This window comes from Podarcis cretensis (assembly GCF_951804945.1).
Source record: "Podarcis cretensis genome assembly, chromosome: 2".
In the NCBI taxonomy this organism is placed as follows: Eukaryota; Metazoa; Chordata; class Lepidosauria; order Squamata; family Lacertidae; genus Podarcis; species Podarcis cretensis.
Window position 1 is genome coordinate 29,587,141 of NC_137171.1, and position 17,795 is coordinate 29,604,935.

At 40.2% G+C, this 17,795-nt stretch overlaps 1 protein-coding gene across 2 annotated transcripts in view; it reads right to left on the reverse strand.

Moving 5' to 3' along the window:
• Positions 1 to 17,795, reverse strand: part of RPTOR (regulatory associated protein of MTOR complex 1) — a 325,970-nt gene that overhangs the window by 192,032 nt on the left and 116,143 nt on the right. For both annotated transcript variants that reach the window (XM_079965357.1, XM_079965356.1), the window contains exons 4-5: positions 11,912 to 12,070; positions 7,771 to 7,917 (exon numbers count right to left, since the gene is read on the reverse strand). In XM_079965357.1, coding sequence (XP_079821483.1) covers positions 7,771 to 7,917; positions 11,912 to 12,070 — 306 coding nt within the window. The remainder of the gene's footprint in view (positions 1 to 7,770; positions 7,918 to 11,911; positions 12,071 to 17,795) is intronic.

A 17,795-nucleotide genomic window follows, 5' to 3' on the forward strand; every position in this document is an offset into this window, starting at 1 on the left:
AGAAGCCAGAAATTGTAGGCCAACAATAAACCATGACTTACTATCATTGTTTGTTTGTGCTTAACAAACCATAGTTAAACAGCTAGGCGTGAGTTAGAAAATCAAAACAAACCATGGTATAATAACCCTGGCTGAGTACTACATACGAGCCAGGCCATTATTGTTCTGATCAATCTGAAGGTGAAGAATTTGAAATAGAAGACACATAATAGGGCTGGTTTGTAACAAGTGTATGCACTTATTACACATTAACCAAGATCCTATTATTCAAGTGAAAGTAATTATAAAAATTGGGACACACATCCATTTATCTGTGAGCAAATTAGTATCCCCCATCATAATGTAAAGAGCCAATACTGTGCAATTCTAGCACTATTTGACCCTTGAATCAAGGGAGTCCTGATTCTTGAGGGGTTTTTTCTCACTCACCCAAACAACAAGCAATAAATATCATGCAGAGCAAAAGTTTTGCTCAGTAGATGAGTTAACACACAAAATGAAGTTGAAAGCACATGCCATAAATACTGTAGTGACAACTGCTGGATTATGCTACTAACAACATCAATACACGAAGGAACTTCTAGAAAGCACATAGCAATCCTAGCTGAAAAGTAGCCTATATGAAACCTGCTCACATGCCTGGCAGGGGCAAAATACAGCTCTGTAAGAGAGCACCACTTTTATAAAGGCAACTCTCATGTTACAAAATCAACACATTACCTACCCCCACTAAAGGGAGTGGCACTTCTAGGTTAATTTTGTTATAGTAAAAGTCATTGCTATTTGTAAATATGAAGCTACCACCTGATGAGTTTTTAGCAGTTCAGAATCTGGAATCAGCCAAGTAGCTGTGACATTTGAACTGAGAGGGAAAGGCTTTCTGATGAAACAAAATCAGCTGAGTAGCTCTGGGCTAAGATGAGGGAATAGTATTGCCAGCTTTCCAGGACAAGTGTTGACTTTGTCTGGGCAGCCTTCCATTGGATAGAACAATCTTCATTCTGAATATATAAACACCAGAAATAATCTGGAGGGAGTTATACGCTTAAAGCACAGAAGCTAGCAGGACTTACGTACATTTAGATTTATTTAGACTGTGCATAGGATTGGAATTAAAAGCTATTTAAATACTCTTGGCTACTGCGCCTCAATTTTGCTGCTTCTCTAGTCTTTTTACTTTGCAGACTGCAGCAATTCCCCTTGCTAATCAGCTGACTGCCTGGCAGCTAATCAGTAGATCAGTGACACAACACACATCTGATAATCTCATTCATTACAAGTGACAAGTAGCAGAGATGTGAATGGGTCAGTGATCTAGCATACACAGCTTCACTCTATGGTTAGGGTCAGGAGTTGTTATTATTATTACTATTTTTGCAAAGGACTCTTGCACAGAGAACATTAATGCTGGCTGTTTCTTAGGATTTGGGGTGTTTAAAGTTTAAATATTGTGTCTATATTACTACTGTACGCAGTTCTCTGCTTGGGGAGGAGATTCTCATAGAAAGCAGGTTAAACTTCTATTAAATGTGTTCAGTTTCATGCTGAGTTTGACTGGATCGGGTTGTTTCAGGCAGGGTCCCCATTTCACACATGATGTTTCCCACATAGGCAAGCACTGGTATTGCAAAACCAACATACATTAGTGTACAATATGCTCCATGAAGGTGATACATGTGTATTCTGATGAGGAAAGTGCACTACATTTGGAAAATGCAGCTTTCCAAGTGCATATTTAGCAAAACAGATACATGTGCGATCTTCACACAGGTGTATGCCAGGCACGAGGAACATTTTTCTATGGAGGGCCACTGACTAATGAGAAAAGGTAATGGGTGACTCTGAGCTGAAGAAGGGTGGCATAGGCTTGGCTCTATGCCTGCCAGGCAGTTGGAGCTACAACTACTCAACAAGCACAGGGGCTCCTCAATATGAGAAAAATCTATTTGCCTAGGGACAAACCAGACTCAAACAATGCCGGTATAAAAAACAAAAACAAAAAAACAAAGTAGACACCTGAGACTCCACACCTATTAATTAACATGGTTTTCATTGGTGTACGAAACTGAGCATGTTTTTTCCTACACCAGTATATTGTATTGGCCCAAATAAGACCCATCCACAAATACGCTACACCTTTAAAATTCAAGGCTTATTTGTGGGTGCAGTCCGCCTCCCGGCTGAACGGGGGGGGGGGGGGAGCAGGAACCCACATCTTGACACTACCACCTCCTGGTACTCCCGGCACTCCCTCCCCAAGCACCAGAGAGGCTTGGAAGCTGTGGGCGGGCTGTGCACCATTGCCCTGCGTTCCTCTTTGGGGAGGGGGAGCCATGCTGCTTGGCCAGCAGCCTCCCCTGCTTCTCCTCGACGGCTCAGGAGAGGTTTGGGAGCAGGGGGCGGGCTATGCACCATGGCCCGTGCTCCTGGACTGCTTCCTGGGGGTGGGGGGGAACCATGTTGCTTTGCCAGCAGCATAAGGTCGCGAATATAAGCCGCCCTTTATCTTTTCACTGTCAGAATTTGGAAAAAAATGTAGCTTACATTCGGGCCAATACAGTACATATTTAGGAGAAAAATCAAGTGCATTCAGATCCTCTCACTTGTTGCTGTTTAGATACTGGCTTTACTGTGCTGTTTTTGTGTGTTCTGAACAAGGGAAGAATTGCTTATTCCTTGGAGTGATAGTGTCAAAAGTATTGGACGTGGAGGCTTGAGGCTACAATTCCCATCATTCTGAATGCTGGCACGGCTTGGTGATTTCTCAGAACCGACAGTGTCCTGATCTTCTACGTCAATGTACTAACAAAGGTAAAGGAGAACAATTTCTTCTTTCCAGAAGATGATAGATTAGGAAAATTCCACACACCACTGACATATACCGTAACAGTGCTCTGGACTGTAACTTCAAAGATTCATCTGTGCTGAAGACGGAAAACAAATCAAAACTGCAAATTTGATCTCATTAGTTCTGATCAGAAGCAGTTAGTCATGTACCGTACTTCTGGCTAAAGGAACAAGCACTCCCACAGTAGCATTTAATTCCCACACAGAGAAGGAATAAACACAAGAAATTCTACTGCTCTAACATAAAATACCCTAGAGACTGAAAAAAAGGACATGAAAATAAGGCTGTGGGGATGTGGGGAGACTAAGAACCTAAGGCTCATATGTCACTATTAATTTATATACAGCCCGAGCAAAGTCCTATGATATGCACAAATTCTCCACCCCACCCTCTTTCCAGCTTCTCTTGACATGTAATAAGGCATTTCAGATATACGCAATTATGTGGGATGACACAGGAAGATTAAGCAGCCTTTTGTTCCAACAGTGCACTTGAGCAGCTCATTTAGCTATCCAGAATTATGGTGTGTTTACAGACACACTCTGAACTCAATGAAGCTAGTTAATTAGATAATTGAGAGCTATAACAGGGTGGCTTTAGTCCTCAATAAGTGCAGCCAAATGACTGGAACACGTGCACTATTTATTGTCTGAACTGCCCCAGCACCTGCCTTGGATTCAGAGTCTTTCCCGGAGTCATGCATTTATACATGCGTCTGGTCAAGCCTTGAGAGACAACACTGATATTCCCTGAAACTGCCAGTGTTCACTGCTAAGAGTCAGCATGAACAGACCATATATCTAAAGTTCAATCTGGTTTTCAAATGGCCAAGATAAGTCTGAGGAAGAGGTCAAGACAAACGTTTAACAACAGAGACTGCTGCTTTTATTATTAATTGGACCACACAGCTTCAACAGTCATTTTTAGTTACCAGGGCAGTAAAAAAAATCAGATAAAATAAAAGTACAATATTGAAAATATTAAAATAACATACAAAAAACCCACAGCAGCAGCAATTCAATTACGTTCCCAAAATGAGCAATCCTTCAAGCCTAAAAGCAGGCATAGGCAAACTCAGCCCTCCATATGTTTTTTGGGACTACAACTCCCATCATCCCTGACCACAGGTCCTCTTAGCTAGGGATGATGGGAGTTGTAGTCCCCAAAACATCTGGAGGGCCGAGTTTGCCTATGCCTGCCTAAAAGACATCGATGCAAGTGCCAGGTGGGCTTCCCTAGAGCAGGCATTCCAAAGATAGTCTCTCTCTTAATTGCAACCCAACCAAGGGTGGCAAGGCACATTGGCCAAACCTCAAGAGGGCTTGGACAAAAGGATTATTGGAAATATTTGGAATCTGAATTCCAAAGTTTCATGAGTGACCTATGTCAAACATCATGGTATATAAATTAACCATGGGAATACGAAGTAATTAAGCAGTCTCTGACCTTGCTTCTGATGGTAGAATATATTGCTTATAAGCAAGGATACCATAAAGTTCCCCCCTAATAGGATTTTGGGTATGATTTCCAGCTGGAATGGAATGGTCCCATTTCTTGTGGGTTTGAGATCTGACCCGGGAACAGCATGGCCAATGTTCAGGGATGATAGTAAATGCAGTCCAACAGTGCCTGGATGCCACCATGGTGACTGTCCCTGTTCAACAGGGTAAATAAATCCACACAAAATCTTAATGAAGGGCTGGGGACCCCTTTCTGTGGACGGACACAGTTTCTCAGGATACTCCTTCAGGGGTCACAGGGGTCACTTTTCTCTCTCATATGGACTGACACACTCGCTCTCTTTCTCTTTCTCATATCGCTCATTTACTCATCCTCCCCTCCCAAGAGGCTACTTATTAGGGGAGGAATAGATTGCTGGTGTCAGAAAATTTCAGAACCATTTCCCACTCAAGAACTGGCACTGGCTGCCTGTTTCAATGGCTCATTTCATCACCAGAGACAGAAGAAATATATCTGAGGTATTGGTCTCTTGCAACACGGCCCTACTGTCCTATTAATTTGAAAAGAAAAAGAAAAAAGACGCCTGTACTGTTTGCACACCACTGAGTGGCACATTGCATCTTTTGTTTAGGGTCAGAACATTGCTAGAATCTTAACACAGAACTTTGGATTGTCCACTGGGATTCTGTCAAGTCAACAAGGCATTTTATAAAAGTGAAGTCTTCCCTTCTGGGTGATTAGAAGTGGAGTAACAAGGAAGATGTTCTCATCTTTGGTTTAACAAAACAGTACAAAAATAGCTGAATTGGCATTTAACATTTTCAGAACACTGAACTGGCATTTCTGCCCTTCATCTTCTTGTCCCTCAGGAGCACTATTCATGCTGAGGAAGAATTCCTCCTAATTGCAGCCTTCCCATTGAGATTTAAAGACAAGAGCAAACATTCCCAACCTGCACCCACAGAGGAAGCAGCTTCTTTTCATAATGCTGACAGGAACATGCTTGTGGTATGAATTCAAACCCATAATGCAAAAATTGTTTCCTATGAATCATAGCAGATGATGTAGTTCTCAACAGAGAGAAAGGTCTACATACGTGTAGTCGATAGCTAATATGTGAGTGAAATTCATATTCCATTTACATGGGGGAGGGGCGAGCCTTAAACTATCACAAGTTTGGAAAACACTGGCCTATACTTATGAAGACATCTAAAATGAATAGAAGAATCCTGAACTGAAGAGGCCTCCCGGGCAGTTTAGCTCGTTGATTAATGACTGTTAGAAGCAACAGGACAATCTATATCATAAGCTTCACATTGCTACTATTTCATATTTTTTAAACACTATTTATACAACTATTTCTGAACTGCCAGTTCAACACACCATCTGGCAATCCCTTAATCCCTACTACTATCACAGGCCAAAATTTTAAAAAGTATGTCAAATTACTCCATGAGTCGATAATCCAGTAGGTCAATCCCTTTTTAAAGGAACACAGAAAATAAATTTCAAACAGCACTGAATAAATGCAGCTTATAGCCTCCAGTCTCCACAATGCATGGGCTGCCTTCATCTAAATTAGAAGTATTAATATTTACCAAAATAAATATTTACAAGTGATAACCATGGACATGTTTTGTCTTTTTAATATCCGTTATTTATACAAGCAACCATCTGAACAATAGCCAATAATATTAAGCCTAATGGGAGGTGGGAGGGAGGCGGAGACAGACAGGCATTTCTTCTTTTTAATTAAAAATAAAGTACCAAGATCAAAATCTAAGTTAATTATGAAACCTATAGTGCACTTTTACATTGTTGCACATTAGGCATTTTTTTAAAAAGTGCAATCCTTGATCCACTTTTAAAAATTGCAGTGTGCATTTTTAACAGGATATGTAACATTTCCTATAAACAGTATACTCTGAAATTGAAAAGCACATTTCTTAGCTAGTTAATCCACAGCAATACTTGGCATGCGAAGGCTGAAGGTTATTGCAATCTAAACAGGCACCAAGAGGGAAATGTTGGATTAGCAGCCAGAGAGCAAAGGTTTTCCATAAACAAAGCAACTTACAAAAACCAGTGGATTAATATTAAAATGTTTTTCATCAGGCAATGTATAGATATTGTTTATCCCTCACCGTAGAAAGGATTTGTTCCCAGCTTTACAGTAGGTCAGCATCAAAGGCCGCACACATTTCCCTAGTTACAGTGGCTGATCAACCAAAGCCCCTTTTGGCCAAGTCCTGCCCTCACCTGCCTCATAGATGGACAGGTGGGCATGGCTTTCTCAAAACAACCTGGCAGGCCAAATTTGGCCCACAGAGTGAAGGTTGCCCACCCCTGATTTACAGTAATGCTCTACAAGAGACCAAAGAGGTTATTAAAGTACCTGAGTCACTGCACATCTCTAAGATTTTTGTGTATTTTAAATTATAAAAGGATTTGAGAAGGAAAACTCCAACAGATAAGAAGATTATAGATAAATTGTGATGGACTGGAGCACTAGAATCATTAAGTGCTGTTACACTATGCCTACAAATTCAATGGGGAGACAACAGCCATTATTAGGTAGAAATTAAAAGGCAAGGAAGTCAATTAATAAACATTTAGCAAGGACTGGCTTTGGAAAAAAATGTAGTTTTGTTTCAGTAAAATATTAGAATCATGGACAACCTTGATAGAATCCCGTTTAGATCTGTTTGGCTCAGCTTCTAGCATTCAAAGTGAGAGTTTAAAAGATGGAAAGGAGTTAGCAACATAAAAATAAGAAATTGGTTTCTAATAAGGCATCTCTGGCAGTTACAAAGTACAGAGAAAATATTCAGCCAAATTCAGTGTCAAAGGCATAAGTGAAAGCTTCTTAAATTTAATGGCTTCATCTTCTGCTATTCACATTTGCCACAATAAATTTAATACTAAAACCACAAAATGTCGCCTTTTATTAACACCAGGGCACTTCTTCACACTGCAAAATTAATGGCAACAACAGCAAGTTCCTTCTTTGTAACTCTTTCAAGCATTTAGTTTAGCGGTTGCACATTTGGTTGCAAGAGTAAGGATACTGTAATAGATCTCTATGCAGATCTAAGTACGCAATGTGTAAGAGATATATAGACCTACTTCAACCTTGCATTCATCTTCTCTGTAAAAACCATTAGGGCATAAGCAGATTCTATTAATGTTATCATTTAATTAACAGTTCTATTAATGGCCATGGTTATACTGTTGGAAAGCAAACAGAATCAGAACTAAATTAAAGCTGCAAGACTCTTCCCAAATTAGTTTCTTTTTTCAGCTCAGTCTCCTACACGTTTGTTGCTAGACGTATCTTTCCACCAAGCACAGTATGATCTGCTCTCACTAGCCGTGATCCCATGGTCCTTCCCCCACTTGATCCTATTAAAGTCTAAAAGAATAATGCCCTCTTTCACAATTTCAAATTCCCACAATCTCACCTCCAGCTCCTGCTCCCTCTGCAGGGCAAACTGTTTGAAAGATTTGACAATAAGGCCAGCGTTTGAGCAATCATACACGAAGATAGAGGGACTGCCCATCCATGTCTGTAGATCATATATGGATAAAGGGATGTACTGCGTATAGTTCTGCAAAATAAACAAACAAAAAAACCACATATATTATACTGCACAGTGAACAGCAGCCTTTGCCTACAATACTCAGAAGGATTAAACAAGCTACTTCTGTTTTCAGGGTTAAGAAACAATTCCAAATATAATGGAAATAAATGATGCTATGGAATCATCATTTACCATCCCATAAAGTAATACAAGAGTTCATCCAGTGTGAAAATGTTCTCAAATTTACTCTGAATTCTGCTCACTTGTCACTTACTATGTATTATCATAATGCATGTATCAGAGATTGTGGTCATAAAAAGAGCCAGGAACAACTTGAGAAATAAGCTGAACATGTTGTAATGTTAGGTGAAATTCTACCAAACACAGTGTGTGAAAATAATATATGTTAACTATTACTAGCTGTTTATACTGGGTATGTCCCTATGCATATTTGTACAAAGCAAAATAAATTCACATCCTTGTACGGAAAATGCATTGTTTCCTGAATCATGAACGAGAGACATCTTATCTCAGAAGACTCACTGAATTGTCATCAATTTTGCAAACTTATGGTTGCCTTGAAAACTAAGCACAAAGATAGAGCTGAGACCTCTGGCAAGTAAATGAATCACCACTTCTTTTAACCAAATTACTGTATAACCTATAAAGTTGCTGAACCTATCAGAAAACATGGAACAGCTTCCAGTTACTTACATGGTAATAAAACAGATTTCTGCCTTATAGTTTAACTTAATTTGCAAATTATGTGTACCTGTGGTACTGTAGAATTGTTTGGCTACTTTCTGAGTGATTAACAAAGATTACAAAAAAAGCAACCAAGGAAAAAGAGCAACCATTAATATTTCTGGTTGTCGCCCCCCCCCCCCCCCGGCAGTACAGTGCATCATTTTTCTTTAATATACAAATCACTGGCATGTACCTGAAATACTGTAAAGTCAAAATAACAACTTTGAGGGTTTCTTGACTTTACGGTCAAAAATTGTGATTTTAATGGAATCATAAAATATAAAAGAAAGCAGCGGAGGGGGCTGTGAGAATGTCAATTTTCTTTTTCTGTGTAATCCATTAGCATCTCATTAGCTGCTTTCCTTTGTCTGCCAAGTTGCAAAGCAAATTTAGAGCACTGCAAGTCTTCAAAAGAGTGGGAAATCATTTTATCATACTGCAGTGGAACATTGGTCTTGTTGCAGCAAGAGGTGAATGGAAGGAGAAGAATGTACCAATAAATGTTCTCCGAATCCTTTTGAGGTGCTCTCTCCTCCTACATGTGCTGAAAGTACTGTGAAGTCCTTGAAGACAAACAGTACCTTTGATCCCTAAATGCCCCATCTCAAAGCAATATAATCTGGGGGCAGAAGAGGAGAAGAAACACATTGCAATTGTCTCTCTTTCTCATGCTTAAATATACAGAGGATGAAAAGCAAGTTCTCATTCCAACTAAGTGAACATAGATGCACTGCAGATTATTTATTTATTAAGTTCCTCTTTATCTGTCAGACTAGATTAAACATCCAAAAACTAGGCTTGCTTTATAAGGCAGTCCTAAAAAATTAAGCTAGCCACCACATTATGCAAAACATGACAAGAGGAATAAAAAAAATCAAGTTAAGGGGGGATGCATGGCAGAAAAGAGTGAAGTGTGTGTGTGTGTGTGTGTGTACGCATACAGAGAGAGACACCAACACACACATTTTTTTTAAAAAAAAGATCAACTCAATTTAATGATTAACTTTTTTAAAGTGACTTATTCAAACTATGCCACACAGTCCTTTTTCACTTGGATCCCTGTGGAAAATAGAGTCTGCTTAGTTAAACAAAACAACTGAGATCTGGCTTTTTGGCTGAAACAAATCAGACAGGAATAATACTTCCTGAAGGGTTTATCCTTTTTAATCTATGTATCAGAATATATTATCTTTAATCTCTTATAAATATAGCACAACTAGAAAATGATGGGTGCTTAGACTTGCACAGACTCACTGAAAACTCACAGGTCTTCCACTGAAGGGCAAAGAGATAATTTGCAGAGCCTCTGATCAGAAGCAACAATTCTACAGCTAAAAAAAAAAAGGTTACAACTATATCTCGACCACCAAGGGCATCTCAGGGACACTCCGTAGTAGGTTGATCCAATTGCTAGTGAATGTGCAGTCACTGGATTTTAATGCACTACCTAAGAGGACCACTGGGAGAAGTTATATTTTTTAGAATTCGTCTTAAAACAAAACAGTGGCATTTACTCTGCATTAGAATCTTTGAAACTTCAAGCTGTACAGAACAACATAGCTGTTTAGAAGCAGAGGGCAAGAGCATTTCCTCCCTCCCTTGTCTTGCTTTTTTTTTGTTGTTGTTAGAAAGAAAGCACACTTCCCCTTCTGATAGGCAAATATATCATGTTTCACATTCCACCTATGCAAATCCAGTCCTCCTTCGTAACCTGGGCTACAAATCTTTAAGACATCTCCTAATAATAGACAGTGGAGTCTTCATCAGATTACCCCAGCTGATAAGGCAAGATAGCTGGCAAAGGCACAATAAATAAATACTTAATAACGCTGTTGGCACAACATCCAAATTTCATTCATCAGTAATTTATTTCCCTCATTCTTGTAGCACATTCAGCATCACATTATTTCTATCTTATTTACCGTTCAGAACTCATTAAGATCTCTTTTTATTGTTTTTAAACACCAGATCCAGATTAAATATTTGGTGTTGTGTTGGGATGAATGTTAATTGAGTTCTGAGCTCTATTAGGAAGGAAGTTGCCTTATACCAGGTAATATGCTCCAGTATAGTCTTCCTTCAGCAGACAGTGGCAATTCACTACCACCTATTTTACTGGACCTTTTTAACTGGAATTGACTCGAATTGAACACGGGGACATTTTGCATGAAAAACACATGTTCTGTTTGCTGCCAAATTACTAGCCAGCAACATTAGTAAACTACAACGTAAGTCTTTGAGGCTACTCCATAGAAAGAATGAAAGAACCTAAGTCCTCTCCTCCACACAGGGCTGAAATGGTAACTTTTTGCAAAATGCACTGCAAACTGAACAACTACATTTTTGTACTTGGAACAATAAAACAAAAAAATTGAAACTGAACTGACCATATAAACATCCAAGAGCAACTCTCCCTCAGCTATATGGAACCAGCTATAAAACACAGTTAGGAGCAACCCCAAGGCGGTAAATAAACTGCTGAATAAAAGTCTCTGTTTCACTATCAGTCACCTGTTGGAGGTAGTAAATGTGTTACTTAAAAGGCAAAACACATTTGGGTAAGTGCAACTTGTAATCAATCATCATAACCTATCACCCACTTCTCATCTCCATGCAAGTGAGAAGACATCTTGATGTCTAGTACAAGCTCTTGTGGCAGATTTGCTGTCTGGAGTAAGGCTAATAAGGATTCTGAATGCAAAGTGGGTTACGGCTTCCAACACCACAAAGGCAAGCTGAAAATCCTGGCAATGCATTTCATGTTTCTTACATTTATAGCATACACTGCAAGATCACAATGACCAAAGCCAAGTGCATTAAAAGGTATGCCACTGAAGACTTGTTCAGTGTTGGGGCGGGGGTATTTTTCCTTAGAAGGTAAGGTACCATGCCCATTGCTGGCACTGTGTAACAGTGTTTTACTAGCTTATGGAATTTGAAGAGCAATTTCTGGAATCCTCTTCGGGAGGAAATTTGGACATGCACATTAATTATGTATTTTAGCTAGCATCATTATTATCTCTGTAATCTAGCTCTCTTTATGTGCACACACTAATGCAGAGAGAGCTCCTCCAGAAGGACTGCAGGTACCCTTTCAAAAAAAGGAGTTACAAGAAGTTCATAACAACTTAATGTGGGGGTACATAAAGGTGTGAACAAACTGAAGCTCTAAAATCAAACATTAGCAATAACGTTTTTATTGGTTTCTTGATAAGTGTTGAGCAAATTTGACATGAAAGGGACCATAATTTAACTCCATCTGCAAATCGTGTACCTTGTTGAAGACCCATATTTCTCCATTTACTGTTGGTCTGGGGACACCATGCCCATTGTAGTGGAAGAGAACTCTCTCTTCCTTGGCATTTCGACGCAATGAGGTGCATAGCTTTTTAACTTCATCCACTGTAGGATCAAGACTCTGCTTGTATCGGGCCTGGTTGGAGAGAGGAAGGAGAGAGAAGGAGAGAGAGAGAATATATTACATTGTTTTATTTTTGCATATGGATGAGAATTAACAATAATTTGACATCTTTCCTATATACAAGAATGAAGCTCACTTTCATTTAAATAGAGCACATAAATCAATAAGCAGCATATATCTTATAATGTTTAAACTACATTTGTGTGCCCCCTTTGACAATTTCCCATGAACTCTTGCCTCTTATTCATTATTAAACAACTAAATAAACTTGGACAACTTTAAAATATCCACCTGCTATAAAAGCATCTCTCTCTTCATAATGCATAAACCCTCCTACAAATTATATTAGTACCAAAGGAACTATCTGCAGTCCTGAAATGATTACAGGGTATAGCTAGAGATGCTGCAACAATTTAGACCTAGACAATAGGTCATTAAACATTCAAGAAGATAGAAATCCCAGATGAAAGCCTTGTTCAAATGAAAGTTTATTGTAAGTTAAGCCCCTAATTCATTTTTCAAACTCACTAGCAGACAATAGCCAGGGCACAAAGAACTACTTAGGCTCAAGCAAAAGGTATATACCATTTTCAGACTCACCCCTCCTTTGAGTTCTGCTGGATCTAACAGCAGCCTATGAGATGTCTCTTGGAAATCCCACAAAGCAGGGCAAGAAGACAAAAGATCTCCTTGATTTTTGTCCTAGCAACTGGTATTTAGTGCTATACTGCCTCTGAACACAGAGGTTCCACTTAGCTTGTGCCCTATACTCATGTATGCTACTAGAAAGAAAACTATGTGCCAATTTCATGTAAGAAACCAGAAAATCTACCATTGACACAGTATGTACGGGAGGTTCATGTCCCTCCACAGATAGCTCCAACTTTATTCCGCCACTTCTCCAATAACTTGTTGCTTCTTATACATCTACAGTGCTATTAATATGAAACCTCACTGAAATGCTTGAAAACAGCTAATAATTATAACAATAAAATAATAATAGAACTTGCTTATTAAGGATTTGTTCATAACCTGAAGACAAACAAAATTTAAAAGACAGGTATGCACATGGCATCACTTGTGATGATATTCTCTTGCACAAGTGCCACTGAAAGCTAGTGGAAACTACAACAAAAGTGTAGTGCCAATTCTAACACAACATTTTTCTTCCCAAGAGGAATATCACAAGCACAAGTGCCTGTTCACCGACATTTTCTGCACTCGCATACTCTTAATGTAATGTTTCTTCGTGTTTGGCCCCCAACCGCTTACTGCAGAAAAGCAGAAAAACACTGGTACATAGCAAAGTTCTTGTATCAGTCCATTCATTTCGGCAGAGCTTGAATCAAAACAGAGCGCAAACGTCCTTTAAATAACTTCATTAGGAAGGCTTATAATGGGGCGAGGGGAGAACAACCAAGCAACAGCTACAAGTTTAAAGGGCAAAGAGCTACTTCTAAGCAAATATATACTGTATAACCCCATTTCCTGTTTTGTACAGTGTCCTTTCACATTTATTTTTTGCAAACTTCTAAAAGGTACTGCAGCATTTTCCCGTAAGAAACAGTAACCTTTCACTACCTGTTTTTCTTTCACATTTTTGTGGGTTTTTTACAGGAATAAAGCAGCAAGTTAACACAATAGTGGTTCTTGGCATTTCAGGGTGTTCTGTTAAAACTGTGCCTTGCAGTGTAATATTTCATTCCACTCATCTGTGTTTATGAGCAAGAGACAAGCAGCTGCAGGGAAGATGCTGCTAAAGTCTGTCACTCAAGAATGCTGCTCACAGTAGACTGCATTAATGCAAGCATCATCTTCTATCTCACTATCATATCTTACAGTGCCGTTATGAAGGTGCTGATTTGCAAAATGCATGCCTTAAATCACATTCTGCCTGTTGGCGCATTTACAAGACACTATAACCAAGCCCTCGAGTGGTAGGCAGTTTTTCAATTCTCACTTTGAAGAGGGGATAGGGGCAATTTCCTTGCTGGAATCTCCGTCGCATCCCCCTAGCATAGCTATTAAACTGAGTTCATAATTAATAGTGGTGAATGGAAAGAAGAACTCTACATTAGAACACCACTTTCACATTTACAGAGCTGAGCTGTAGTAGGAGGAAACAAGAAAAGAAACAAAGAGCCACTAAATAAGCAGTTATATACCTATCTGCCAAGCAAGGAGTTTTAGCCTTCGCTTCCTGTTTAGGGAAGTTTTTAATATTTGATGCTGTATTGTTTTTAACACTTGATTGGAAGCCGCCCAGAGTGGCTGGGGAGACTCAGCCAGATGGGCGGGGCATAAATAATAAATTATTATTATTGTTATTGTTATTGTTATTATTATTATTATTATTATTATTATTATTAAATAGCATTCTGATGTACAGACAAGTCAAATCTCCATTCATGTTGCCCATGATGAGAGATGAAACCAGCAATTTGTTTTGTTTTGACAACACTGTCATAATATTTCCTTTAGAGAGAAACAGAGAAAAAGCAGGATAGTGATTAGGGAGAACTTTAAGGAAAAGCTTGCAAACATTGCCAGTTTTTCTTTGTTTGGTTGTGTTGCATACTATGAGGTTGTATTCAGCTCAGGGGCAGAGCATCCAGTTTCATCATTTGAGGTGGAATGAAACATGCCCCCACAGCCCAACAAGCCTGTCGTACATGTGTTGTGTGGCAGTGCCAATGAAGCACTGGCAGCAGTGCCAGCTTCTGGGAAAATCTTGCCCAAATCTCACGAAATCTTACTGGAAACTAGTGCCACTTCTCTGGAGGCAGCAGAGCGCCCACGGGAATGCTACCTGGTGGGTTTTCGCTGCTTGAGGTAGTCACCTAATCTTGCCTCATGGACAGGCCATACCTGATTCAACTAACCTTTTACTCCAGAGTAGTAGTCATGGCCACTAATAGCAGTGGGTCTACCAAGAGTAAGCAGAATACAGCCCTATATTTGTATCCCACTTTTTAGACAATTACTTTCTCCTAAAGGGGCTCACAGCAATGAAAACGGGTTCACAAAGACACACAAGGGAAGCAAAGTGTGAGGTAAGACTTCTCCATGGTGGCAAGGAACAGTATTACTGGCTGGACATTTAGAGTTTGACTTGGCATCATCCTGGGCTGGGACTAGGTCTGAGAAAGAGTCCAGTATCAAAAAACCAAATGTGCGTGAAATCGGTGTGCCTTGACATGTCCTGCCACGTGGTGGAGATAGCTAGGTCAAACTGGGTTCAAGTACAGTATTGGCCCGAATATAAGCAGCACTCCTCCCCCCAAATTCCGACCGTGAAAAGTTAAAGTGCGGTTTATATTCGCAACCTTACAGTTCAGCTAGGAGCGTGGGCCAAACAGTGTCACAAATGCGGCAAAGGGGTACTTGCCCTGCACGTTGTCCCCAATTTTCTCCCCCAAGGCTGGGAAGGGAGGGGGGGGAAGGCTGCTGGCAACGCAGCTCTCTCTCTCTCTCTCTCTCTCTCTCTCTCTCTCTCTCTCTCCCCCCCCCCCGCCCAAGTATGCAGCCAGGAGCAGCGAGGAAGGGCGTGGCTTATATCCGGGTATTTTTTCTCTCCCCCCCTCCAATTTTAAAGGTGTGGCTTATATTTGGGTGCGGCTTATATTCGGGCCAATACAGTATGTTCTAAATATGTATATATTTATTGGGTAGAATTATCACTGTAGGACCACTAATGCTACTGGAATCAAAGAGATGAGGCATTGCCTCCATCCAGAAGAAAACTAAATTCCAGCATCGGACGTTGTCTTATATTGAGGCAAACCATTGGTGCAAAGAGCCCAGTAGCTCTTCAAAGTTTCAGTCAGAAGTTTTCCCCAGGTCTACCAGCAGATGCCAGGGACTGAAGTTGGGACCTTCTCCATACAAAACAGATGTTCTACCATAAGCTATGCCCCTTCCTAAAACAGGCTTCTCAGATTTCATCAAAAATATTCTCTCTTTAAGCCACAGATTCAACTCTATATTTAGTCTCTAAAAAGATTTGATCACATGCTTCACTTATCAGTTTCATTAACTAGCACAGGTACATCATTTAAATATTGTCTGGATGTTACCACTGCCCCCTTCTAGAAGGCAAACCAAACCTTATGTTTTGACTATTTACATGCCCCCTGTGATTACAACAACAAAGAAAAAAAGCAATGTGAAGAGCACAGCTTGGTTCTTTTGATTCATGGTTATTTCCCCCCAGATGTTATTCTGTCAAAATGAGTTCTCTAAGACAGCGTTCCCAGCTGTTATGCCATTTTAATGACAGTATAAACATTGTGCAAACAGTAAATCGGGATGCAAGATTCCTTATAAGCAAAAAATAAAATAAATTTTTTTGTGTGTGTGTTTAAAAAAAATATCTATCTGTCCTGTTTTCATCTCATGAAACTGCAGGTCAAAATTGCATTTCCTTCCAAATGAATGCTCTCCTGCGCCATAAGCCATTTTGGTTGCTTTGTGTCTTAACACCCAATCAGACCTATTTCCTGCAACTACTGCCTATGATCTTATTCTTCTCCCACTCACTGTACTTCCCTCCCTCCTTCAAATCAGCTATGAAGAACAGGCAATACATCTTGAAGAAATGGCAGTGGGGATTATATTTGTGTCAGTGCATACAAGAAAGAGTATGCAATACAAAATGCTTACAGGATTTCTACAAACTGAGGGTATAATTCAACCCCCCTCCGAGCTGTGCTGGACTGAATGGAGGTGTCCCTCTGCTCAGCCCACTGACAACAGAAAGACCCAAAATTAAGCATTCAAGGGCAAGGAGGATCTGAGCTGCTCTGGGATCCACTGGATCCCATGATGGCATTGGGCCTGATAGCTGTGCCAGCTACAGGTAGATACAGTAGTCTGTCCCTTCTTTCCCAGCTGGCATACATGGCAGAGATGTAGCCCTGATGTTGTTAAACCCTAAGGACTATCACAGAAACAAGAGATCAAAGAAAAACTCCAAGAAACAAAAGCACAGATTGGTAGGTCTCGGTGCATTTGGGGATTGAAATGTCCATCAATGAAATTTTATTTCTAGTTCCCTTGGTAAAAATTATTTAGAATTTTTTCATGGTGCAGTGTTAAAAAAGGTAAAGGTAAAGGTACCCCTGCCCGTACGGGCCAGTCTTGACAGACTCTGGGGTTGTGCGCCCATCTCACTTAAGAGGCCAGGGGCTAGCGCTGTCCGGAGACACTTCCGGGTCACGTGGCCAGCGTGACATCGCTGCTCTGGCGAGCCAGAGCCGCACACGGAAACGCCGTTTACCTTCCTGCTGGTAAGCGGTCCCTATTTATCTACTTGCACCCGGAGGTGCTTTCGAACTGCTAGGTTGGCAGGCGCTGGGACCGAGCAGCGGGAGCGCACCCCGCCGCAGGGATTCGAACCGCCAACCTTTCGATCAGCAAGTCCTAGGCGCTGAGGCTTTAACCCACAGCGCCACCTGCAGTGTTAGGAAGTGCCAAATTGTGCACAGCCTTTTTGCTTCTCAACTGTAAAGAGTCTTTCCACTCTTCAAGACTACACAATTTCAGAAAGTCCACGTCTTGCTAAGACTTGAAACCCAGAGCATAAGATTGTTTCTAAAAGTCATATTGATTGATTGATTGATTGATTGATTGTATTCCAGAGTAATTATGAGATAAAAAGGAAGCACTTTTCCCAGCAACAGAAGGAAGAATTGCTCAATACAGTTTGGGAGCAATTACAGTGGAAACAGAGTACATA